Raw genomic sequence first — 21,789 nt, 5'->3', positions numbered from 1 at the left:
TGTGGTCCCTACCTTCAAGAAGCAGAAAAGATTTCACCTGTCTGCAAATAAAGAAACCACAAAGTAGACTTTGACAAGAACCTTTGGAAGCTATGAACAAGTACTTCTAGGAGTTAGAATAAGGGAAAGATCACTTGGGGCTAGGAGGAATAGTTTATTTTTATTTTGTTTCATTTAATATAAAATTTATTGTTCTGCATGTAGAATCATAGATATTCATAGTTAAAAGGGACCTCAGAGATAATATGAGACCCCATCCTATCTGATGCATATATTTCCTCTATAATAAATAGAAGCTTAATTACCACTCTTCTGGTTAGTCCTTCAAATACTTGAAGTAACTAAGTATTCAATTCTCTTAAGTATTCATTTCTTAGCCTCTAAGTATTCAATTCCCTAAGATCAACTGAAATCCTTATATGGCCCAGGGTTCAGTCCTCTCAACTTCCTTTAGTCCTTCCTTGGACATGATCAGGTTTATATATGTCTCTTCCAAAGTATGGTGATATAGTCTAACAAGAAGAGAGTGTGGTAGAACAATCTTTGCCTCTTTTGATACAGACTTAAGTTATGCTAACTTTTGTTGGCTGCCTCATTACACTACTGAGTTACAGTCAATTTGTAGTTCGTCAAGGCCAAATGGCTGGCTGAATGGAAAACTCTGTGGAAGGTAGAATGGGATAGAATACAATTCTTCCCCTCATTGTCTGGCTCCCCTCCCCCTCAAACAAACAAGGTCTTTTTCACATAATCATGAATTATCTAGCCCTGTTTAATCAAATGATCAAGCAAGCAAGAAAACAAACAGTAAACATTTTAAGCACCTACTAGGTGCCAGGCACAGTGTACTAAGCACCCATGGTACAGAAAGAGCCAGAAAAATAGCCCTTACCCTCAAATTGCTTATCATCTAATGGGGCGACAAGTTCTTCACAGCCTATACTTGGGTCGTAGATAAAGTCTTGACTGATGGACACAACCTCCCTCAACCTCTTCTCCCCTTTTATTGGAGGGCTGGAGAGTGTAATAAGTACTACATGCATTTTTTTACCCACTGCTTTCTTTTATAAAAGGCAGAAACTGGACTTTTGCTTACTCTACTCCACATATACTGCTCTATCTAGTTTTATCTCTACCAAACATGATGCCCCTAAGCTCCATACCCAGGTGTCCTCCTACTTCCAGTGCTCCTCCCCTTTTTCTTCTCCCATTAGGTGACAAGCTTCTAGAGGGAAAAGACAGTCTCTTTTTATTAGTTGTATCTCCAGAGCTTAGTGCAGTGCCCGACATTTAGTAAGTACTTAAAAAATGTTTATTGGTTTGGATTTGTTATTAATCATCATGAAGAGGCAGCTAAGTGGCTCAGTGGATAGAATGCTTGGCCCCACAGCTCTGAAACATATTAGCTGTGTGATCCTGCACAAGTCACTTAATCCTGTTCGCCTCAGTTCCTCATCCATAAAATGATCCGGAAAAGGAAATAGCAAACCACTTCGGTATCTTGCCAAGAAAACCCCAAATAGGGTCACAAAGACTCAGACATGCCTGATATGACTGAACAACAACCATCATGAACTCAATGACCTCAATAGACTTCATCAGAGGAACACCAAAGGATTGTGCAATTCAATCCAATACATGTGTATATTCAATTGAATCAAGTTGCATATTCTATAATTGTATGCAATTATAATTCAATATACATAATTACTTTTATATACATGTATACATGTTGAATTGAGTAATTTGAATTATATACAGAGCATTAGGTTAGGCAGTGTAGAATACATAAAGTTTAGATGAGAAGTAATTTTTGCCTCCTGAAGCTTATAGATAATTAATTCATGGAGAGGAGAGGGTAAGGGAGGGCTTCCTGGGAGAAGCTGCATTTCAGTTGGGCTTTAAAGGATAGGTAAGAATTTAGCATGCAAAAGAGGGGTAAGGAAAGAAAGAACATTCTAGGCATACTGTAAATATCAGCAAAAGCATGAGGGTAGTAAAATGTGGAACATGTTTAGGGGACCAGAGCCCAGAATTTTGAAGAGGAATAATGTGAGATGAGGATAGAATTAAAAGTAGTTCATGGAGTCAAATACTTAGTGTCAGAAGGGGCTGTAGAAGCCCAGAGGTCGAATTCCCTAATTTACAGGGAAATTGAGCCACAGAGAGGTAACTTACCCTAAGTCACAGAGATAAGAAGTTGCAAAGGTAATTTCTGACCCCAAGCTCTCTGTCTCAAAATCCAGCTCTATTTCTGCCTAGTTGTAGAGAGTCTTGAATAGAAAATGAAAGAAAGAAACACACAAACAAAAGAATGAAATTGAGTCTAACTGTGTAGGTAATAGGAAACTGTTGAAGGACTTTGAGCAAAGAAAAGATATGATCCAATTTATGCATGAGAAAATATGTCTGGCAGCAGTACTGAAGGTGCTTTAACAATAATAACTGGAATTTATGTATCAGTTTAAAGTTTGCTAAGTCTAAAAAAAGCAAACAAAAAAAAAAATCCAAATAGATCTTGGGGGCATCTAGGTGGCACAGTGGATAAAGCACCAGCCCTGGATTCAGGAGAATCTGAGTTCAAATCCGGCCTCAGACACTTGACAGTTACTAGCTGTGTGACCCTGGGCAAGTCACTTAACATTACCCCACAAAAAAAAAATAAAATAAAAAGATTATATGATTTGAGTTTGGAGGCTTTTACCACTGGAGGTATCATCATTTCCATTTTATAGTTAGGGAAAGAGACATTAAATAACTTATATGAGCTCACAAAATTAATTGGTTTGGAACTGGAAGTTCAACCCAATTATCTTTTAAAAATGTTTTATCAATGATTTTTATTTTTTATATCACAGCAATTTCTTAATATGTATTCCCAAACTACTGAACCATCCCTTCTGTCAAAGAAAAACAGAGACAAAAAACTGACTGAGAAAACAACCATGTCTTTCAGTATATGTAACATTTTCATATTCCTAATATCCCATTAATCTCCAAAAAGGAGAACTATGTCTCACCATCCTCATTCAAGGACCAAGCTCGGTCATTTTTGTTAATCTGTGTTCATCCATATTTATGAGTTGTTGTGTTTACATTATTGAAGTCTTTGTGTTCTCATCACTTCCTTTTTCATTGTCTTGTCTTGTTTCTCTGAATTATTCACAATCATATAATACAATTTGTTTCACTATTTCCCAAATGATTGATACCTAATTTGTTTTTCAAGTTTTTAGCACCACATAAAATGCTGCTATGAATATTTTGGTGTATATATGGGATCTTTTTCCATCTTTGCCATTTTTTGAGTATATATCCAGTAGTAGAATCACTAGAGAAAAAGGTATGAATAGTTTAGTAACTTTTTAAAAAGTTTCAAGTTGTCTTCCAGAGTAATTGTGACAATTCATAGATTTCCTAGCAATGTATTAATGCACCTGTCTTCCATAGGCCCTCCTAAATTGACTTATTCCGTCTTTTATCATATTTGCAAGTTTGATATGTATAAGGCAAAACCCAAGACTTGTTTTAATCTGAATTTATATTATGAATTATTTAGAATATTATTCATATGGTTGTTAAAAGCTTCTTCTTTTGAAAGCTATTTGTTGAATCCAGTTATGTTGACTCTATGCCTAACCTTCTGTCCACTATGCAATTTAGATATTAAGATATGATTTCTAGATTTGCTGATTTATTATTTTTCTTTAAAAATATTCTGTTACGAGATGACCCCTTAGGATGGGGGAGTGGAGGCATACGGTGGAAAATTTAGGTGATTAGAAAACAAAAGTATCAATAAAATTTCATTTAAAAAGATATTATCGGGGCAGCTAGGTGGCACAGTGGATAGAGCACCGACCCTGGATTCAGGAGGACCTGGATTCAAATCCAGCCTAAGACCCTTGACACTTACTAGCTGTGTGACCCTGGGCAAGTCACTTAACCCCAATTGCCTCACCAAAAAAAAAAATAAATAAAAGATATGATCTCATCATCGTCAGTACTCCCTCCTCCAGTGTGGATTGCACCTTTACAAGACTTTCCACACTGTGTGATTCTCCTTCAAGTTAATACATAAATCCTCCAGAGAAGATCCACTGAACTCTGGAGGCCCCCTTCCTTCCTTCCTTCCTTCCTTCCTTCCTTCCTTCCTTCCTTCCTTCCTTCCTTCCTTCCTTCCTTCCTTCCTTCCTTCCTTCCTTCCTTCCTTCCTTCCTTCCTTCCTTCCTTCCTTCCTTTCATATATGAGAGATCTTGTTAAAATTCTTGGGATGCCCACCTATTTCCTCTCATTCTTGATACATGACTGGTACATCTTGATTTTTACTCATTAGTGTCCTTGATGATATCTTAACACCATATCTCCCAAATCTAAAATTTAATGTTCCTCAGGGAGCAGACTGATCTCTGAGTCTACCTCTCTACTAACAGGGAGCAGACCATAGTACCTGGTGACTAGCACAGCAAGAGGTGGCATGGAGACATAATTTTGATACTTTACATCATTCCCCAGTAGCCAAATCTCAAAGGAAACTTCCTTTGTCCAGCATTCTTTCCCTGTTCTGCATTCATGCCCTCCCAATCATCAGACAGGTTTCTGATCAGGGGCTATGGTGATAGGTTCCTTCTTCCTGCAACAATATTTGGTCACTTTGTCCCGAAACTCCTTAGTCTTTACACCATAAATGATGGGGTTGAGCATGGGGGGCAGGAGAAAGTAAAGATTGCCAAGAATGATGTGAACATGGGGTGGGATGCCCCGACCAAACCGGTGGGCAAGGAAGGAGAAAAGTGGAGGTGTGTAAGATGTGAGCATCACACAGATGTGTGTGGTACAGGTGTTGACTGCCTTGTGGTGAGCTTCCTTGGAGGAGAGTCGCATCACTGCCCGGATAATGAACACATAGGATGAGCCAATGGCAGAAAGGTCTAGGCCAATGACCACCAAGGCTACCACCAGGCCATATATACGGTTCACAGTGGTGTCTGCACATACCATTTTCACCACAGCCATGTGTTCACAATAGGTGGTGGGGATCATCCGACCTGTACAAAACGGCATTTGCTGGAGGAGGACAGGCATGGGGAGGATAAAAATTATGGCTCTTACTAAACTGACCAACCCGATGAGACCTATACGGCCATTGGAGAGGATGGTGGCATAGCGCAGTGGTTCACAGATCGCCACATAACGATCAAAAGCCATGGTCATCAAAACAGCTGACTGCATGACCGAGATGGAGTGGATGAAGAATAGCTGGGTCAAACAGCCCTCGAAACTGATCTCCCTCTGCCCAAACCAGAAAATGCACAGTGCTTTGGGAATGGTGGTAGTGGACATGCCCAGGTCAGTGAGGGCCAGCATACAAAGGAGCAGGAACATGGGCTTGTGCAGTGTGCGCTCTGTGGTGATGATGAAAAGGATAGTGCAATTCCCCAGAACAGTGATGAAATACATGGAAGAGAACGGTATTGATATCCAAATGTGGTTACCCTCTAATCCAGGAATGCCTTTTAGGATGAAGAAGGAAGGCCTCATATGGGTAAAGTTGAAAGTAGTCATGATAAGACATTGGTTAGGTCACTGCAATGGATGACAAAAAAAAAGTATATTTTTTTTCCTAGAAAAAAAATCAGAAAAGTCATGGTGGGGGTGAGGGTGGGATAGACCACAGGATGATACATTTAGAGCTGGAAAGGATCAACCCTCTCAGTTTACAGAGAAGGAAACTGAGGCCCAGATTTGCCCAATGTCACACAGATAACAAATGGAATAACTAAGAGTTCTTGAACTGTACAGTAGGATCCCATTATAAGATAGTTTATTGTCCCATAGATTTAGATATTCTACAGGTCACATCACTGCAATCAAAACATAACTACAAGGAAAGCTAGGTGGCACAGTGAATAAAGCACTGGCCCTGGATTCAGGAGGACCTGAGTTCAAATCCAGCCTCAGACACTTGACACTTACTAGCTGTGTGACCCTGGGCAAGTCACTTAACCCTCTGTAAAGAATTAATTGTTATTTGAGGTTTTTATGCCTTGGCGCGCACTGGTCTTGGGCTCTGCAAACTGCACAGTGCTCCACCCACTGGTTATAGCTGTTGCCAGGGGCACACCAAGGCATAAAAACCTCAAATAACAATTAATTCTTTATACCTCAGTGACTTGCAAAACAAACAAACAAAATAAAATAGCTACAGAAAATAAAAGTCAGGTAAGGCAAATTAACCTATAGTTATTTATAAATATAGCTTTATAAGGGGGTCTACTGAATGTTTAACATATGGGAAGGATGAAGGAAAATGTAGTCACCTTTTCAGACAGAAGGAAAACAAATAATGAATACTTCTAAAAGGCTGAAGCTTTTCTTTACTTTGTTCAGGACATCTTGCAGTTCTTGGGACTAAATCCCTGTATAAAATACATCTTCAGATATAACCTTCCTCAGGAAGCCCCAATCAGTAGCAGGCTTCCCCTTCAGATCTCTCATAGCATTCTATTTATACTTCTTTTATCTACCTAAGTATTATTTTGAAAATTTTGCCAAATTTTGCCATTTCTAGCTTCACATCTCTTGCTCCTGATCCCTTCTCTCCACTTACAAAGATACCACCTTAGTTTATGCCCTCATCGTACCTCACCTAGGTTATTGCAACAGGCCCCTAATTGGTCTCCCTACTTCAAAGTCTCTCCCCACTTCAGTCAATCCTACAATCTACTGACAAAGTAATTTTCCTTAAGTTCAAAACTTACCATGTTACCTTACTCCCCAACTCAACCAACTGCAATGACTTTCTATTGCTTCTAGGATAAAATATTAACTACTTTTAGAACTTTAAAGTTCTACACAACTTGGCCAGAAACTATTTTTCCAGGCTTGTTGGATGTTGTTCTCCCTTCTATACTTATGATCCAGGAAAATTTACCTTCTTTCTATTCCTCACACATTGCATTACATCTCTCATCTCTGTGTCCTTATACTGGTTATTTCACATGCCTAGAACTCATACCCTCCTTACTTCCATTTCCTATAGTCCCTCTCTTCCTTCAAGACACAGAACAAGCATTATCTTCTTCTTGAGACCTTTCTTGATCTTACCAGCTGCTAGTATCTTCCTTCCCAAACTACCTTGTATTTAGGTACTTTATATATATTTGAGTTTATTCATCTTATATTTATGCTGTATATTTTTCTATATGTGCTTGTCTCCCTGAATTAGAATGTAAACCCTTTTTAAGTAGAAATTATTTCATTCTTTTTCTTTTTCTTTTTTTTTGCCTGGCATAGTATAAGGGCTTAACAAAAACTTGTTGATTGATTACTTGTTTAAATGTCATATCTCCCTTAGGGACCAGGACTGGACCTGTGATTTGAGGAAAATCCATCTACAAAAGCAGGGTCATGACTTTTCTTCAATTTATAGTCATAGAGAGCTGTCTATGCATTGAGGTTATATGACTTAACCAGGGTCATACGACAAGTACAAACAATACTTGAACACAGGTCTTCTTCGTTCCTAGGCCAGCTTTTTATATGCTACACCAGATTATCTATTATATTGTAGTAGGTAAGATTACTGGATATGCAGCCAGGAAAACCTGAGTTTAAATGTGGCCTCAGACACTTATTAACTATGACCCTGGGCAAATCACTTAACCTCTGTCTGCCTCAGGTTTCTCATCTGTAGAATGAAGATATAATAGATACAAGTCTAACATTCTGTTCTTACTACCATCTCCAAGTAGATATTTGTAAAGTGCTTTGCAAATCTTAAAGAACTATATAAATTATATATATAATATATATACATTATATATGTTACATATAAAGTATATATGTGTTACATATACACACATAAATCTTTACATGCACACATACATATTTCCCATAGATTCATATATATACATATATATGTATGTATATCTATTTATATCTTTAGCTATATATCCTTCTTACTAGACATTAATTTCATGAGACCAGGAACCATACCTTACTTCAGTTTTGTATCTGAAACATTACAGAACTTGGCACATCAAATATTTGTTGAATTTCTTGTTGAGCCAAACTTGCCCAAGAAAGATTTCAAATTCCATCACAATCCACTTTTCTCCCCACATTCTCCTCCTACTCGGCCATTTCATGTTTCAAAATGAAAAAATCTCCATCCCAACTCTCACCAAAGCCCTCACTTCAACTTCTCCCCCAACTCCTCATGGGCTTCCTGTCTCACATAGTATTGAGGCCTGTGACTCAGTTCTGTCACTTCAAATAAATTTGAATTAATTTAACATCTATTATATGCAAGAAACTGTATAGGAGACTCAGTTGTACACTGGAAAAATAAAAAAATTAAAAAGTCCTGGTTTAATGTTCTAATTCTGTAGAAAGGATAAGAAACTGGAACGGATACAAAAGCCAAGTCTGAATAAAGCCCCCAGCATTTTTGTTTGTGGTCCATCAATCAATTATAGGGCATTTATTAAGTGCCAACTACATGTTAGGCACTCTGCTAGACACTAGAGATACAAATATAAAAAGAAATAAATAATTCCTATCGATTTGAAGTTCAATGTGGACTACAAGAAGTCTATATAAGTTTATGCAACATAAATATGAAGGGAATAAATACAAATTGATTAAGCAGGAAGTAGTCTGAGGGGCAGTAACAGTTGGGGATCATAAAAAGGTTTCACGTAGGCGACGCCGGCTGGGCCCAGAGAGCAGGAACATGGCCCCGGTGAAGCCTGCTTGGGGTGTGCGGGCCGGAGGGCCTCAGGCGCGGGGTGCGCCAGCGGGACGCCTCGGATTCAAGAAGAATCGGCAGCAACAGCAGCGGACATGGCGGGCGAACTCACAGAATGTTTTCTCCGGCAGTGTCCGCGAGGGACAAGGATTTGCATTTCAGAGAAAGCAAAAGATTCAGCAACAGTACAAGAAATTGCTAAGGAAAGAAAAAAGGGCACAAATTTCACAAGAGTCTCAGTTTACAGAAAGATATCCAGAGCATTTAAAACATCTGTATTTAGCTGAAGAAGAAATGCTCAGGAGACAACATAAAAAAGAAGAACAACATTTGCCAGAAGAAGAATGTAGCACAGCAGTGAACCCTGTTATCCCTCCAAAAAGAAATAAGAAAAAAACATCAAACCAAAAGGCAAAAGAAGAATATGAAATGATACAAGCTAAGCGTGCTGCTAAGAAACAGGAGTTTTTGAAAAGAAAGCAAGAAAGAGAAGAAGCACAAGAATACTACAAAAAAGAAGAAAATGGAAGCATATAAAATATTGAGCAAAAGGACTAAAAAAGGCCAACCAAACCTGAATTTACAAATGGAGTATCTTCTAAAGAAAATACAAGAGAAAACATAAAGCACATATATTGTCTTTTGATGCATATTAAAATATATTCTTATATTGTCTGTGGATTCATTTGAAAAAAAAAGGTTTCATGTAGAAGGTGGTGCTTGAGCTTTTTTTTGAAGGAAAAGAGATATCTATTCTATAAGTTAGAGGTGAAGAAGAAGTTCATTGCAGGCATGGGAGACAGGTGTAAAAGCTCAGAGATGGGAAAGTAGGAAGAGGCAGGTGCAGTAGAATTAGGATTACAGAAGGGAAGATGGGGCTGGCAGTATCAATCCCAAACCCGGTCTATTATGGTATTAAAAGTGCAATGGAAAGAACACTGTATTTGGGCACAGAAGACCTAACTAGGCATTCAAATCCCAGTTCTGCTACTTACTGTTCATGCGATTTCTGGCCCTCAGATTCCTCATCTGTGGATGATCTCTGATATCCCTACCAGCCATAGATTTGTGATCACATAATCCCTCTTATCTCTAAATCTAAGAAATCTGTGATCCTTATTACTGAGAACCAAGGAAGGAAAAAACCCAAACTGCCCACCCAGAAAACAACAGTGTAAATATAGTGAGAGATCATGCACAGGGAATGCTATAAATTTGTTGATTACACTAAGGTCTCCAATTCACATGGAGAAAAGAACTCAAGTTCCTCAAGATTTACTGATTCTTCTCCCCAATCTCCTACCCTTCCACCCCCAAACTTAGAGAAACTTAAGTAGGAATTAAGAATGAATGAAAATGAATAATTTTTTTCTTAAGTGTTTCCTATGTGAAAAACATCAGGTTACAAATATTGTGGTGTTTTATACTCTCATTGTGTGGTTAGAAATCAAGCAAGCATACATTTGGAGTTTGAGTCAAGGGAAATTTCAACAAACCTTAATCACCCACTGCATGCAAAGCTCAGTCCCTGTTCTTGCAGCGCTTACAATTTACTAGGGGATATGGCACCTCTACAAGTCACTGTAATGTGCAATGCTTCTTGGACCACTTAACCATAAAACTCAGAGTTAGTAAGAACACTTAGAATTCACCTGGCCATTCAAATACTATTATGAAACTTGTCCCCAATCCCATGCCCCAAATCTTTAATACTTCAGGTTAAATAATCTCCATTCCCATATTCAATCCTAATATTACATGAATTCAATGCTGTATATCAATGTCCTCTTTAAAATGTAGCCTTGGGAACTAAACACAGCATTGCATACATGGTATAACCAGAAAAGAAGGAAAAAAATTTGCTGTCCTAGAAGATCAAATTAGTTTTTCTTTTTTAAACTTCCATGTCACAAGTCTATTTGTTCATATTGGGTTTACATACCACTAAAAGATCACTGGATTTAGGTTCAGAAGACTCAAGATTCTAATACTAGATCTGCTATTTATTGTTTATGTGACTTTGGGCAAGTTATTTAACTTCTCTGGACCTCAGTTTCCTCATCTGTAAAATTAGGATGTTGAACTGGATGTCTAGATCACCCCTTTCATGCCCAATTCATTTTCATATGAACTGATATCCAGCCACACCTCCCCCAAGTTGTACCTTTGTAGTAGGGTTTTTTTTAAACCTCAGATATAAGACTTTATGTTGAGTGCCATTAAATTTCATTGTATTCATTCTGGACAATTTTATATGCAGTCAGAATCCTTGAGTATCTTGATCCTCTTGTCCAACATATTCACTACCTTCTTCAGCTATATACTTCTAGTAATTTGATAAGTATGCTTTCTATGCCTATATTTGATTCATTGAGAAAAATGTTGAATGGCTCAGGGTAAATTACATTTCCTGGGAGACTCGAGTAGACACTTTCCTCTACATTGAAATTTCTCCGATAATGTTTGCTTGTTATGTCCAGTCAGCCAGCCTATCTAGAATCTATTTAATTGTAACATTACTCCATAACTCTATCTTGTTTAACCAAAAGTCTGAGGAGATTGTCAAATGCTTTAACAAAATCCAAGTGTACTATATCTAGGATATAGTTGATATTGATTTAAGTTTTGCAAAGTGCTTTACATATATAATTTAACCTTCAAGAATTATTACATGGATTTTACATGTCAGGAAACTGAGGTACAGAGAGAGATTAAAGGACTCATCCATATCCACCTACCTAGTCTCCCACTTGGTTTGGAACCCAAATCTTTCTGACTCCAAGTCCAACATTCTATCCATATCACCAAGATATCTTTACAATTACACCATGTTAAGTAGCACCATCTTCAGAATGAGTATAGAGAAAGGGACCCCATGTTACAGCAGATTAAAGGGGAAAGAGAAGAGAGTTGGGAATAATGTTTGAAGGGAAAAATAAAAATGGAAGAGTGACCCTGGCAGAGATTCAGGCTCCCAGTTCAGAAAGGACCAGAGAGGGAAAAGTTAAGACAGAGCCACTTAAACTGGGAGACACAGGATGTGGTGGGAGAGGGAGAGGCTCCTCAAGTGGACACCTAAGAACCAAAGGAATCTGGAAAAAGTAAAAGTGTAGGGGTCAAGAAGAGCATGGCTGCACAGCATCTAACCACTACTTGTTGAGAGGAGTTAACCATGAACTGTGGGTTTGGAAGGAGGAAGGGGAAAGTTCAAATTTGTCTAGGCTAAGGAAATGAGATTCTGGAATCCAGAGGACAGACTGGGGGAAAGATACAGTATGTGTGTCAGCCCCACATAGCCAGCATGTGAGGAACCACTGCAAAAAAATGAATGCCTGGGCTTCATGGATGTTACTTCATGTGGACACCTAAGCAGGGGGAGATCTTACCTGAATAAAGAGATGGCTACAACCCTATGTTGAATGTGAGGGATTGGAGGATAGAAAAGAATTTGAAGAAGAGGAAGTGGAAAAGACTTCCTGTCCTTTTCCTCAGAACTTACTCCAAGGTGAGGCTAAAATGATAGTCCCAGAGCACGAGTTGAGTTTCAGCACCACCCAATGGGTTCCTGGGCTTATGAGTGCATAAGTGTGCATGTGTGCCTCAGCATGTGTTCCCCTGAGTCTGAAGTAACAGAAACACTCAACAACGATGCACCCACCCCACAAATAGATGCACCTGGACATCTAGTCAGACCCAGTAAATAACCTTAAATAAATATCCCTGGGGAATCCAGAATTAGCTCACCCACTGGGGAGCCAGAACTACAATCTGAAAACAGTGACTGAAAGTCAGCCCAGGAAGGGCTAAGGAATCCTCATGGAATTTTCCATCCCAGATTGCTAAAACTATTCCCAGCACAGTTGCTAGTACTGTGATTTGAGGCTGCAAGGGTAGGTATTGAGGAAGGGTTAAGTAGAAATTGATGTCTGTTTTTAATATTTCCATCCCAGATTGCTAAAACTATTCCCAGCACAGTTGCTAAAACTCTGACTTCTCCCCATGGAGGAGAAGCACGGAGGCTGCCAACTGAGGCACTGGAGAATCATGGAATCAGAGATAAAGTTCAACCCTTTGCCCAGGGTAGTACTCTCTCTACTCTACATCATCCCTAATTTGAAGCTCTTTCTACTTGAATGTAACCTCATAACTGAGCTCACTAATTACCTAATAATGCATTGTTGGGCCACTTTTTAAATAGTATTAAGTTCTTTACATTGGGCCCAAAATTACCTACCATTGTTCCATCTCAGGAGGAAGGGATCCTCCCATTCTTAGAATCTATTTCTCCAGGTTCTTCAAGAAACTAGTCTGCTACCAAAACAAAACCAAACAAAAACCAGTTGGGATGAAATTAGCAATATGATGATTTTGGACACAGATTTTGTCCAGCCCTTTTGGCATGTAAGGCAAAATAGTGAAATTCCAATGAATTGCATAGGCAAGCAGGGAAACAAAATGTCCCAAGGAGTTTTCTTTACCTCCTTATTCTTTTTATCCTTTTCTTTCTTTCTTTTTTTTTTGTGGGGCAATGAGGGTTAAGTGACTTGCCCAGGGTCACAAAACTATTAAGTGTCAAGTGTCTGAGGCTGTATTTGAACTCAGGCCCTCCTGAATCCAGGGATGGTACATTATTCACTATGTGACCTAGTTGCCCCCTCTTTATCTTCTAATTAGTTTTTCATCCCTTTGACAATGGATGGCCTTGAGGAGTGCTCCTTGGTAGAAGTCTATAGAACTTTTGATCAGAAAAATTTATAACTTTTCCTTGGGATTCTGAATATGATGCTGACCTAAATGATGGAGTGGTGGTGGGAGAACTAGGGAATTCAGGATCTTAATGTTGAAGAGAAAAAGCCTGAACTTAACAATATAGGTAAATATGCATGTACGCATTCTGTAGAAAGAGGTATGAATTTATTTAAATTAATGAAGGAAGGATAGAATTTATACTTACAAAAAACCTAAAGAGCAAACTTAAACTTTTATTCATTAAGAAAAAATATGGAAATATGGATCTAACATTATTGAAATTTTTCTGCCATCCCAAGTTTAATGACACCAGTACAAATCTCCACCTATATGTATACACATATATGTATGTGTATATGTATACATATAAATGAACATATTTATATGTAAGTAAATATATACACTTAGATTTATAGGTTTGGTTGTCATTCTTTCCTTTATTTTCTGAGCCATTAAGCTGTATAAAAGAAAACCCCCACTTTGAACAGCTCCTGCTTATCTCTAAAAAGAATTTAAGAAATAGTATTTTAGAATTCTTGTACTTGTTTTTGTTATAGGAGACACATCTCCTATATGGTTTATATGGTGGGCAACTACTTCCAAATATACATAACCACAACACAGAAATTATTGCAGGTAATATATTCATGAATAATTTCAGGCCTCACAGAAAACCTGAAAAATCAGAGGATTCTTTTTTTTCTTTTTAGGTCTTTATTGAATTTTCTCCTCCCCCCCCCATTACATTGGAAAACAGTTTTAACATCGATTTTTAAAACTGTGTTCCAAATTCTCTTCTTCTCTCCCTTCCCACCCCCACCCTTAAGAATGCAATAAATTCAACATGTTACATATGTGTAGTCATGCAAAACATTTCCACATTAGTCAGTATGTGAAAGAAAACAGACAAAAAACCTAAGAAAAAGAAACTAAAAAATATGCTTCAATCTGTATCCAGACACCATCAATTCTTCCTTTAGAGATGGATTGCATTTTTCTTTTTTCTTTTTTTTATGGATTGCATTTTCATAAGTCCTTCAGAGTTGCTTTGGATCATTATTATTGCATTGCCAAGAATAGCCAAGTCATTCACAAATGATCATCTTGAAATATTGCTGTTACTTTGTATATAGTACATCTCACTTTGCATCAGCTCATGTAAGTCTTTCCAGGTTTTTCTGAGAGCATCCTGCTCATCTTTTCTTACAACACAATAGTGTTCCATCATAATATCATCCTCTAAGTTTTTCAGCCAATCTCAATTTCAAATTCTTTGCACCAGAAAAGGGCTGCCACAAATATTTTTGTACATACAGGTCCTTTAACTTTTTTTCGTTTTTATCTCTTTTTGGATACTGACATAATAGTGGTATTACTAGGTCAGAGTATTCAGAATTTTATAGCCCTTTGGCCATAGTTCCAAATTGCTCTACAGAATGTTTGAATCAGTTTATGACTCCACCAATGGTGCATTAATGTCTCATTTTTCCCATATCTCCTACATTTGTAATTTTCCTCTGCTATCCTATTATCCAATACAATAGGTATGAGTTAGTACCCTAGAATTGTTTTGACTTACATCTTTGTAATCAATAGTGAGTTAGAGTATTTTTTCTTATGGCTATAGATAGATTTGATTATTTCATCTGAAAACTGTTCATATCTTTTCATCATTTATCAATTGGTGAATGGATCTTATTTTACTAAATTTGATTCTTTTCTCTATGTGTCTGAGAAATGAGTCCTTTATCAGACAAACTTGCTTCAAAATTTTTTCACAATTACTATTGCTAACTGAATTTGCTTCCATCTTACTCCCTCCCCATGTAATTTACTCTATTCTCTATCTCCTTTCATCCATTACCTCCTCAAAGGTGTTTTGATTCTAACTACCCCCTTCCCCAATCTGACCTCTCTTCTATCACCTCCCCTCCCCCTTTTCCCCTTCCCCTCTTACTTTCCGGCAGGGTAAGATAGATTACTACACCCAATTGAGTGTGTATGTTATTCCCTCTTTGAGCCAATTCTGATGAGAGTAAGGTTCACTCACCCCCCACACCTCCTCCATCTTCCCCTTTACTCCATAAGCTTTTTTTGCTTCTTTTATGTGAAACACTTTACCCAATTCCACCTCTCCCTTTCCCTTTCTCCCAGTGCATTCCTCTCACTCCTTAATTTTATTTTTTAAAGATATTATCCCTTTATATTCAACTCACACCTGTGCCCTCTGTCTAAATGTACTCCATCCACCTGCCCTAATAATGAGAACGTTTTTATGACTTATGAGTATCATCTTCCCATGTAAGAATGTAAACACTTTAACCTTTTAATATCTCTTATGATTTCTTTTGCCTATTTACGTTTTTATGCTTCTCTAGAGTCTTGTATTTGAAAGTCAATTTTTCTATTCAGCTCATGTCTTTTCCTTCATAATTTTTCCCCTGAAAGATTTTACTCAGTTTTTCTAGGTAGGTGATTCTTGGTTGTAATCCAGGTTCCTTTGCCCTCCAGACTATCATATTCCAAGCCCTCAGATCTCTTAATGTAGAAGATGCTAAATCTTGTGTTATTCTGACAATAGTTACACAGTACTTGAATTGTTTCTTTCTGGCTACTTGCAGTATTTTCTTCTTGACCTGGGAGCTCTGGAATTTGGCTATAATATTCCTGGAAGTTTTCATTTCAGGAGGTGATCAGTGGATTCTTTCAATTTCTATTTTATCTTCTGATTTTAGAATTTCTTAGAAGATGATGTGTAGGTTCTTTTTTTGATCATGGTTTTCAGGTAGTCAAATAATTTTCAAATTATCTCTCCTGGATCTTTTTTCCAGTACAGTTGCTTTTACAATGAGATATTGCACATTGCCTTCTATTTTTTCATTCTTTTGGTTTTGCTTTATTGTTTCTTGATTTCTCATAAAATCATTAGCTTCCATTTGCTCAATCCTAACTTTTAAAGAATTGTCTTCTTCAGAGAGCTTTTGTACTTCCTTTTCCATTTGGCCCATTTGGCGTTTCAAGGCATTCTTTTCCTCATTGGCTTTTTGTACTTCTTTTACCATTTGGTCTAGTCTGTTTTTAAGGTGTTATTTTCTTCGATATCTTTTTGTATCTTCTTTACCAAGCTGTTGAATTTTCATGATTTTCTTGCATCACTCTCATTTCTCTTTCCATTTTTTCCTCCACCTCTCTTATTTTATTTTCAAAGTCCTTTTTGAGCACTTCTATTGCCTGAGACCAATTCATATTTTTCTTGGAAGCTTTGGATGTAGGAGCTTTGACTTCGTTATCTTTTTCTGAGGATTTGTTTTGATCTTCCTTGTCACCATAGAAACTTTCTAGGGTAAGCATTTTTTCTGTTTGCTCATTTTCCCAGACTATTTTTTAACTTTTAACTTTTTGTTATAGTGGGACCCTGCTTCCAGAGTGGAGGGTGTACTATCCCAAGCTTCAGGGGTTTTGTGCAGCTGTGTTCAGAGATACTTCTAGGAATTTGTCAGATTTTAATTCTTCTAAGGTTGAATGATTTAAGGAGAGGTATGTTTACTGTTCCCCTGGCCTGTGCTCTGGTCTGCAAGCAACCACAGGTCTGCTTTTCTGCCCAAGAACTATGAACAAAATCCCACTCCACTGTGGCTGCAAGCTCTTGTGTGCTTCTGCTCCTCTCCCACCTGCGACTACCACCCAAGACTCTGACCTGAATCTGCATATGGGCAAAACAACAGAATCCTGCCTCAGAGCTAGCAAAAAGGCCCCTTTAGTCTGCTTCTGGCCAATTGTTTGACCTCTTACCATCTGTGGGCTGAGTTCCAGAGGCAGTTACTGATGCAGCTGATTCAGAGGCTCCCAAAGCCTGCTCCTGGTTTGCTGGGACTGGGGCTAGGCCTACACTGGCACAGCCTGTGCTAGGATGCACTCTACCCTCACCCCCATACAAGAGACATTTCCTGCCAATCTAAGTTGTCTTTGGCTGGAAAATTATTTCACCCTGTCTTTTTCTGGGTTCTGATGCTCCAGGGATTGTCTTATGGCATTATTTGAAGGTATTTGGAGGGGTCTTGGGGAGAGCTCAGACAAGTCACTGCCTTTCCTCCTCCATCTTGGCTCTGCTCCCAATCACAAGAATTCTAACAAGTGTCCTTATAAGCAAAATTATGTCAGGGTGACAGAGAAGTAATTGATTTACATTATTGTGCATTCCTCTTAAGCCATAAAAGTAAAAGATAAAATAAACCCATAATCCCATACTTCCTTCAATGTCATAAAAGTTCAACAAACTTAAACAGCCATAATCTCACAGATGCCCTAAAGAAGCAACCTTAATTAAACAAATTCCAAAGGTAAACTAATTCAGGTCACAGTTTAAACTACATTTAGAAGATTCCCAAATAGAATGATTGAGGAAGAGAATTTAGATAATTGTCAAGGAGTCAGAGACAGTTGAGATACCTTCCTCTTGTTTCTTATCTAAGGAATAGTTAAGATTCTAAGTAAGTTTTCAAATCCTATGGGACAGGTTTTAGTCAGGTAAGATTAACATTAAGACATACGTCTAGTTAATTTATTGTTGTTTGTCCTTCATTCTTGAAGAGGACCATGACATCAGGGTGATGTCATGACTTGCAATGAAATGGATTTAAGTGATAAAGGGCTGTGCAAAGTCACCAACCTCACTCTCTCCTCCAGGACCATCTAGATCCAGTGGCAAGATATTTAACAGGACAACTGGTAATGTCCTTGGATGTTTAAGCAATTGGAGTTGTGAATTGCCTAGGGTCACACAGTTAGTAAGTGTCTGAGATGAGATTTGAACTCAGGTCTTCCCAATCTGAGGGACAATGCTCTATCCACTGTGCCATTTAGCTGCTCCTCTGAGTCCTAAACAATAAAAGGCATAAAAATTTCTATAACACTTTTTCTATTAAGGAGATCTTTTCTTTCTAGTTTTGTTAAAGTAGCCTAGCCCAAAATTTCAGAGAAATAAGTCTGTACATCTTCTTGCCGGGAGACATATTTTACCAGTGTAATGGGTGGTCTGGATTCTCATTGGCCAATCTTCCCATTATGCAGGTAGGTTGGGAGAGTCAGGTAAAAAGCTCATATTTATTAGCAATCATTATAATAGATTGCTTGTTAAGTATTGTATCAATGACTTTCTTAAATACACTTCCCTTTGCATGCATGATCTTTTACCATCTATTTGCTTTTAGTTAGGAAATTTGTATTAGAATTAGAACAAAAGAACATATATATGTTTGTCTTTGTAGGTACATAGCTATGAATATATAGACATATATGTACACATACTACATACATGTAGATACCTGGACACTCACATGCACTTTTGTTTTCTTAGTATTCTGGTTTTGTTATGATGCTTCATTGGTCTCTTGTTCATCAATAATTAAATTCCTAACTCTGATAGGGTCATCCCTGGCCCACAAAAGTTATGGGTTCATAAACAGTGTAATAACTGAAATTTTTTCTGATCATAACGGATCAGTTAGCAGATAAAATATATCTTCAAAGACTTGTAAGGACAAAAAAGGCCTTTTACAATTTTCTACCTAATTTTAGGGGCGGCTAGATGGTGCAGTAGATAGAACACTAGACTTAGAGTCAGGAAGACCTGACTTCAAATCCAGCCTCAGGTACTTACTAGGTGTGTGACCATGAGCTAGTCACATAACCTCCCTTTGTCTCAGTTTCTTCATCCTTAAAACAGAACTTCCCTAACATGATTGTTCTAAGGATCAAATGAAATAATATTGTCTTTTTTCTTGGTGTTAACACTTTATTTTCCTAGACTTCAGGGTTTATACATGCAAAAATGGATGGAATAGAACGGAACTCAATTCTTTTAAGTATGTAAAAGAAAGACAGTTTTATAAACATTTTAAGACACCTCAAAACAGTGTATTTTAGAGACCAAGGAGTATTTCCATTATTCAGCTGTCTGATAGCTATATACTTTTATCAGACCACAAGAGTGTTAGTGAGCTAACATTAGATTACAATATTGGACATATATTAAGGATATTACTTCTCCCTCCCTAAAATAAAACCAAAGTAAACTACAATGATGACTAGTTCTTGCTTGAATGTCTAAGGTATCACAGTACTGACTATACATAGAAGGGGAAAGAAACTTAAACTTCCCCATAAATAGCAAGTTCATGCCATACATTTTTTAAAAAAGTGATTTAACAAAAATAAAGGAATATATCTGAAAATATACATCAGAGGGAATGAAGACATCAAGTATTTTCTCAACACCTTATACAGAATAACTTATTTGGACTAGTCTAGGAAACATGCTATAGGTTCCATGTATTGTAATGCTTTAGTCCACTTCTTCCATGCACGATGTGTCATCATCTCCTTCAAGAGGTGGCATTTCCTCAGTTATAGCTGCATTGGTTTCTTCAGTAGTTGAATCATCTTCATCAGTTCCAACACCGAGCTTGATCATCCTGTAGATGCAATTGGCATGTGTCTGGGGATCTTCCAAACTGAAGCCAGAAGATAGCAGTGCAGTCTCATACAATAAGATGACCAGATCTTTGACTGATTTATCATTCTTGTCAGCCTCTGCCTTTTGCCGTATAGTTTCAATAATGGAATGGTCAGGGTTTATCTCCAAATGTTTCTTTGCTGACATGTAACCCATTGTTGAGTTGTCTATTCGTGCCTGAGCCTTCATTATTCTTTCCATAGAGCCCAAGGATGAGATTCTTCCTACCACCCCCATCTTGGAACAGAAGAGTTGGAAGGCAGAGCAACCTGCTATGCCCTAGCCAGTGCCCACTGCATAACAGGACTCTGTGACATCTGGAATGGTGTTCCCAAAGCTCTTCTGTAAAGATATTTAATAAAATCTTTTTCAAAACAAAAAACAGAAAAGAAAAGAAATAATATTGTCAATTTCCTGGCACATAGTGAGTATTGATATTGCTCAGTCATATCAGTCATATCCAATTCTTTTTCCAACCTGTGTTTGCGGTTTCTTGGCAAAGATACTGGAGTGGTTTGCTATTTCCTTCTCTAGCTTATTTAACAGATAAGGAAACTGAGTCAAATAGAGTTCAGTGACTTGTCCAGGACTCACATATCTAGTAAGTATCCGAAGCTTGATTTGAACTCAGGAAGCTATTTTTCTCACCTCAGACTCTGCACTGTATCCACTGTACCACCTATTTTCCAAGTGCTTTATAAAATTTAGCTATTAAGATTTTTAACCACTGCTTATTTTAGATAAAACTCTTACATTAGGCATTGAAAGAATGGTTGTTTCCACAGAGAAGAGACTGATTTTGATATGAGAAACTGGGGCTTTGCCACTCTGAAACTTCCCCAAAGGGATGTTATAAATATCTATGGTAAAGAAAGATTTTGGATCTGAAATTTCAGATAAGGGAAAACTTCATGTCCTAGGTTATTCAAGATATCACAGCAACCTTAATCTGAGGTCATCTTTTTGCACAGCCATCTAATCTCTGAGGTATTCAATAGAAGGTCAATGATCACTGGGGGCACAAAATGGAGAGTAATTTTGGTATATAGGGAAGAAGAGGAGAGAGGATTGCAACTTATTTCAAGGCATTCCTCCTACTTTCAGAGAGTTGTACTTGATTTTAGGATTCCAGATTGGACTTTTGGGCAGGGGCATAGAGGAATGAAAGGAGAAGACTTCCTCAAATTTATCATTTCTTTGTGTAAATGACCCACCAGGCAAAAAAGTCATCTATGTAGTTGGAATGTAGGGCAGGCAGTTGCCATTAGTTTCAGTACTATGTTAGTTGAAGTCATTTTCAGGATTTCTGGGGAGGATAATGGCTCCTGGCTTGAATTCTCTTGGCTTTCCCCTGACAACTCCAAGTACAAAAGGTAGGAAGTCTTGTCCTCAGCATTGGTGTTCACCAGAAGGGGATCTCAGGTGTGGGTCATCATTTTCTCTTTCCTGTCTGATGTTGCACTTGCTGAACAAAGGATATAGTTGCATCAAGGATGGAACATTAACAGACCAATGGGAGATGGCACATAGTAGGTGCACAATAAATGTTGAAGTGAAGTCAAATGACATTTTAAAACACTGTCAGAGATGGGAGTGAGGGCTGAAAAGTAGGGAAATAAACCATGTAAATAGTATATCCTGTATGAAACTGTCTAGATACTGTTGCGCTAGTCACAAAATTCAGGCAGTGTTTGAAATCCACAAACCCTCAATTTTTAAACTATCTAGGATTTTTGAGTACATACTTTATATTTCAGGCATTTTAACTTGAGA

General features: G+C 37.8%; 3 protein-coding genes across 3 annotated transcripts; 1 reads left to right on the top strand and 2 right to left on the bottom strand.

Moving 5' to 3' along the window:
• Positions 1-4,588: 4,588 nt before the first annotated feature.
• Positions 4,589-5,566, bottom strand: LOC122745997 (putative olfactory receptor 52P1). Its single transcript, XM_043991458.1, has one exon. It carries the CDS (start codon positions 5,564-5,566, stop codon positions 4,589-4,591), a length of 978 nt encoding a protein of 325 aa, XP_043847393.1.
• Positions 5,567-8,738: 3,172 nt separating this feature from the next.
• Positions 8,739-9,325, top strand: LOC122750716 (thyroid transcription factor 1-associated protein 26-like). Its single transcript, XM_043997507.1, has one exon. The coding sequence runs from the start codon at positions 8,739-8,741 to the stop codon at positions 9,288-9,290; it is 552 nt and encodes a 183-aa protein (XP_043853442.1). The 3' UTR covers positions 9,291-9,325.
• Positions 9,326-19,845: 10,520 nt separating this feature from the next.
• On the bottom strand, positions 19,846-20,253 carry LOC122748083 (heat shock protein HSP 90-alpha-like). Its single transcript, XM_043993806.1, has one exon. The coding sequence runs from the start codon at positions 20,251-20,253 to the stop codon at positions 19,846-19,848; it is 408 nt and encodes a 135-aa protein (XP_043849741.1).
• Between the last annotated feature and the right edge of the window lie 1,536 nt (positions 20,254-21,789).

This window comes from Dromiciops gliroides, chromosome 3 (genome assembly GCF_019393635.1).
Source record: "Dromiciops gliroides isolate mDroGli1 chromosome 3, mDroGli1.pri, whole genome shotgun sequence".
Lineage (NCBI taxonomy): Eukaryota > Metazoa > Chordata > Mammalia > Microbiotheria > Microbiotheriidae > Dromiciops > Dromiciops gliroides.
Note: the sequence above shows the minus strand (reverse complement) of the source record. Positions and strands in the feature narration are given on the sequence as shown.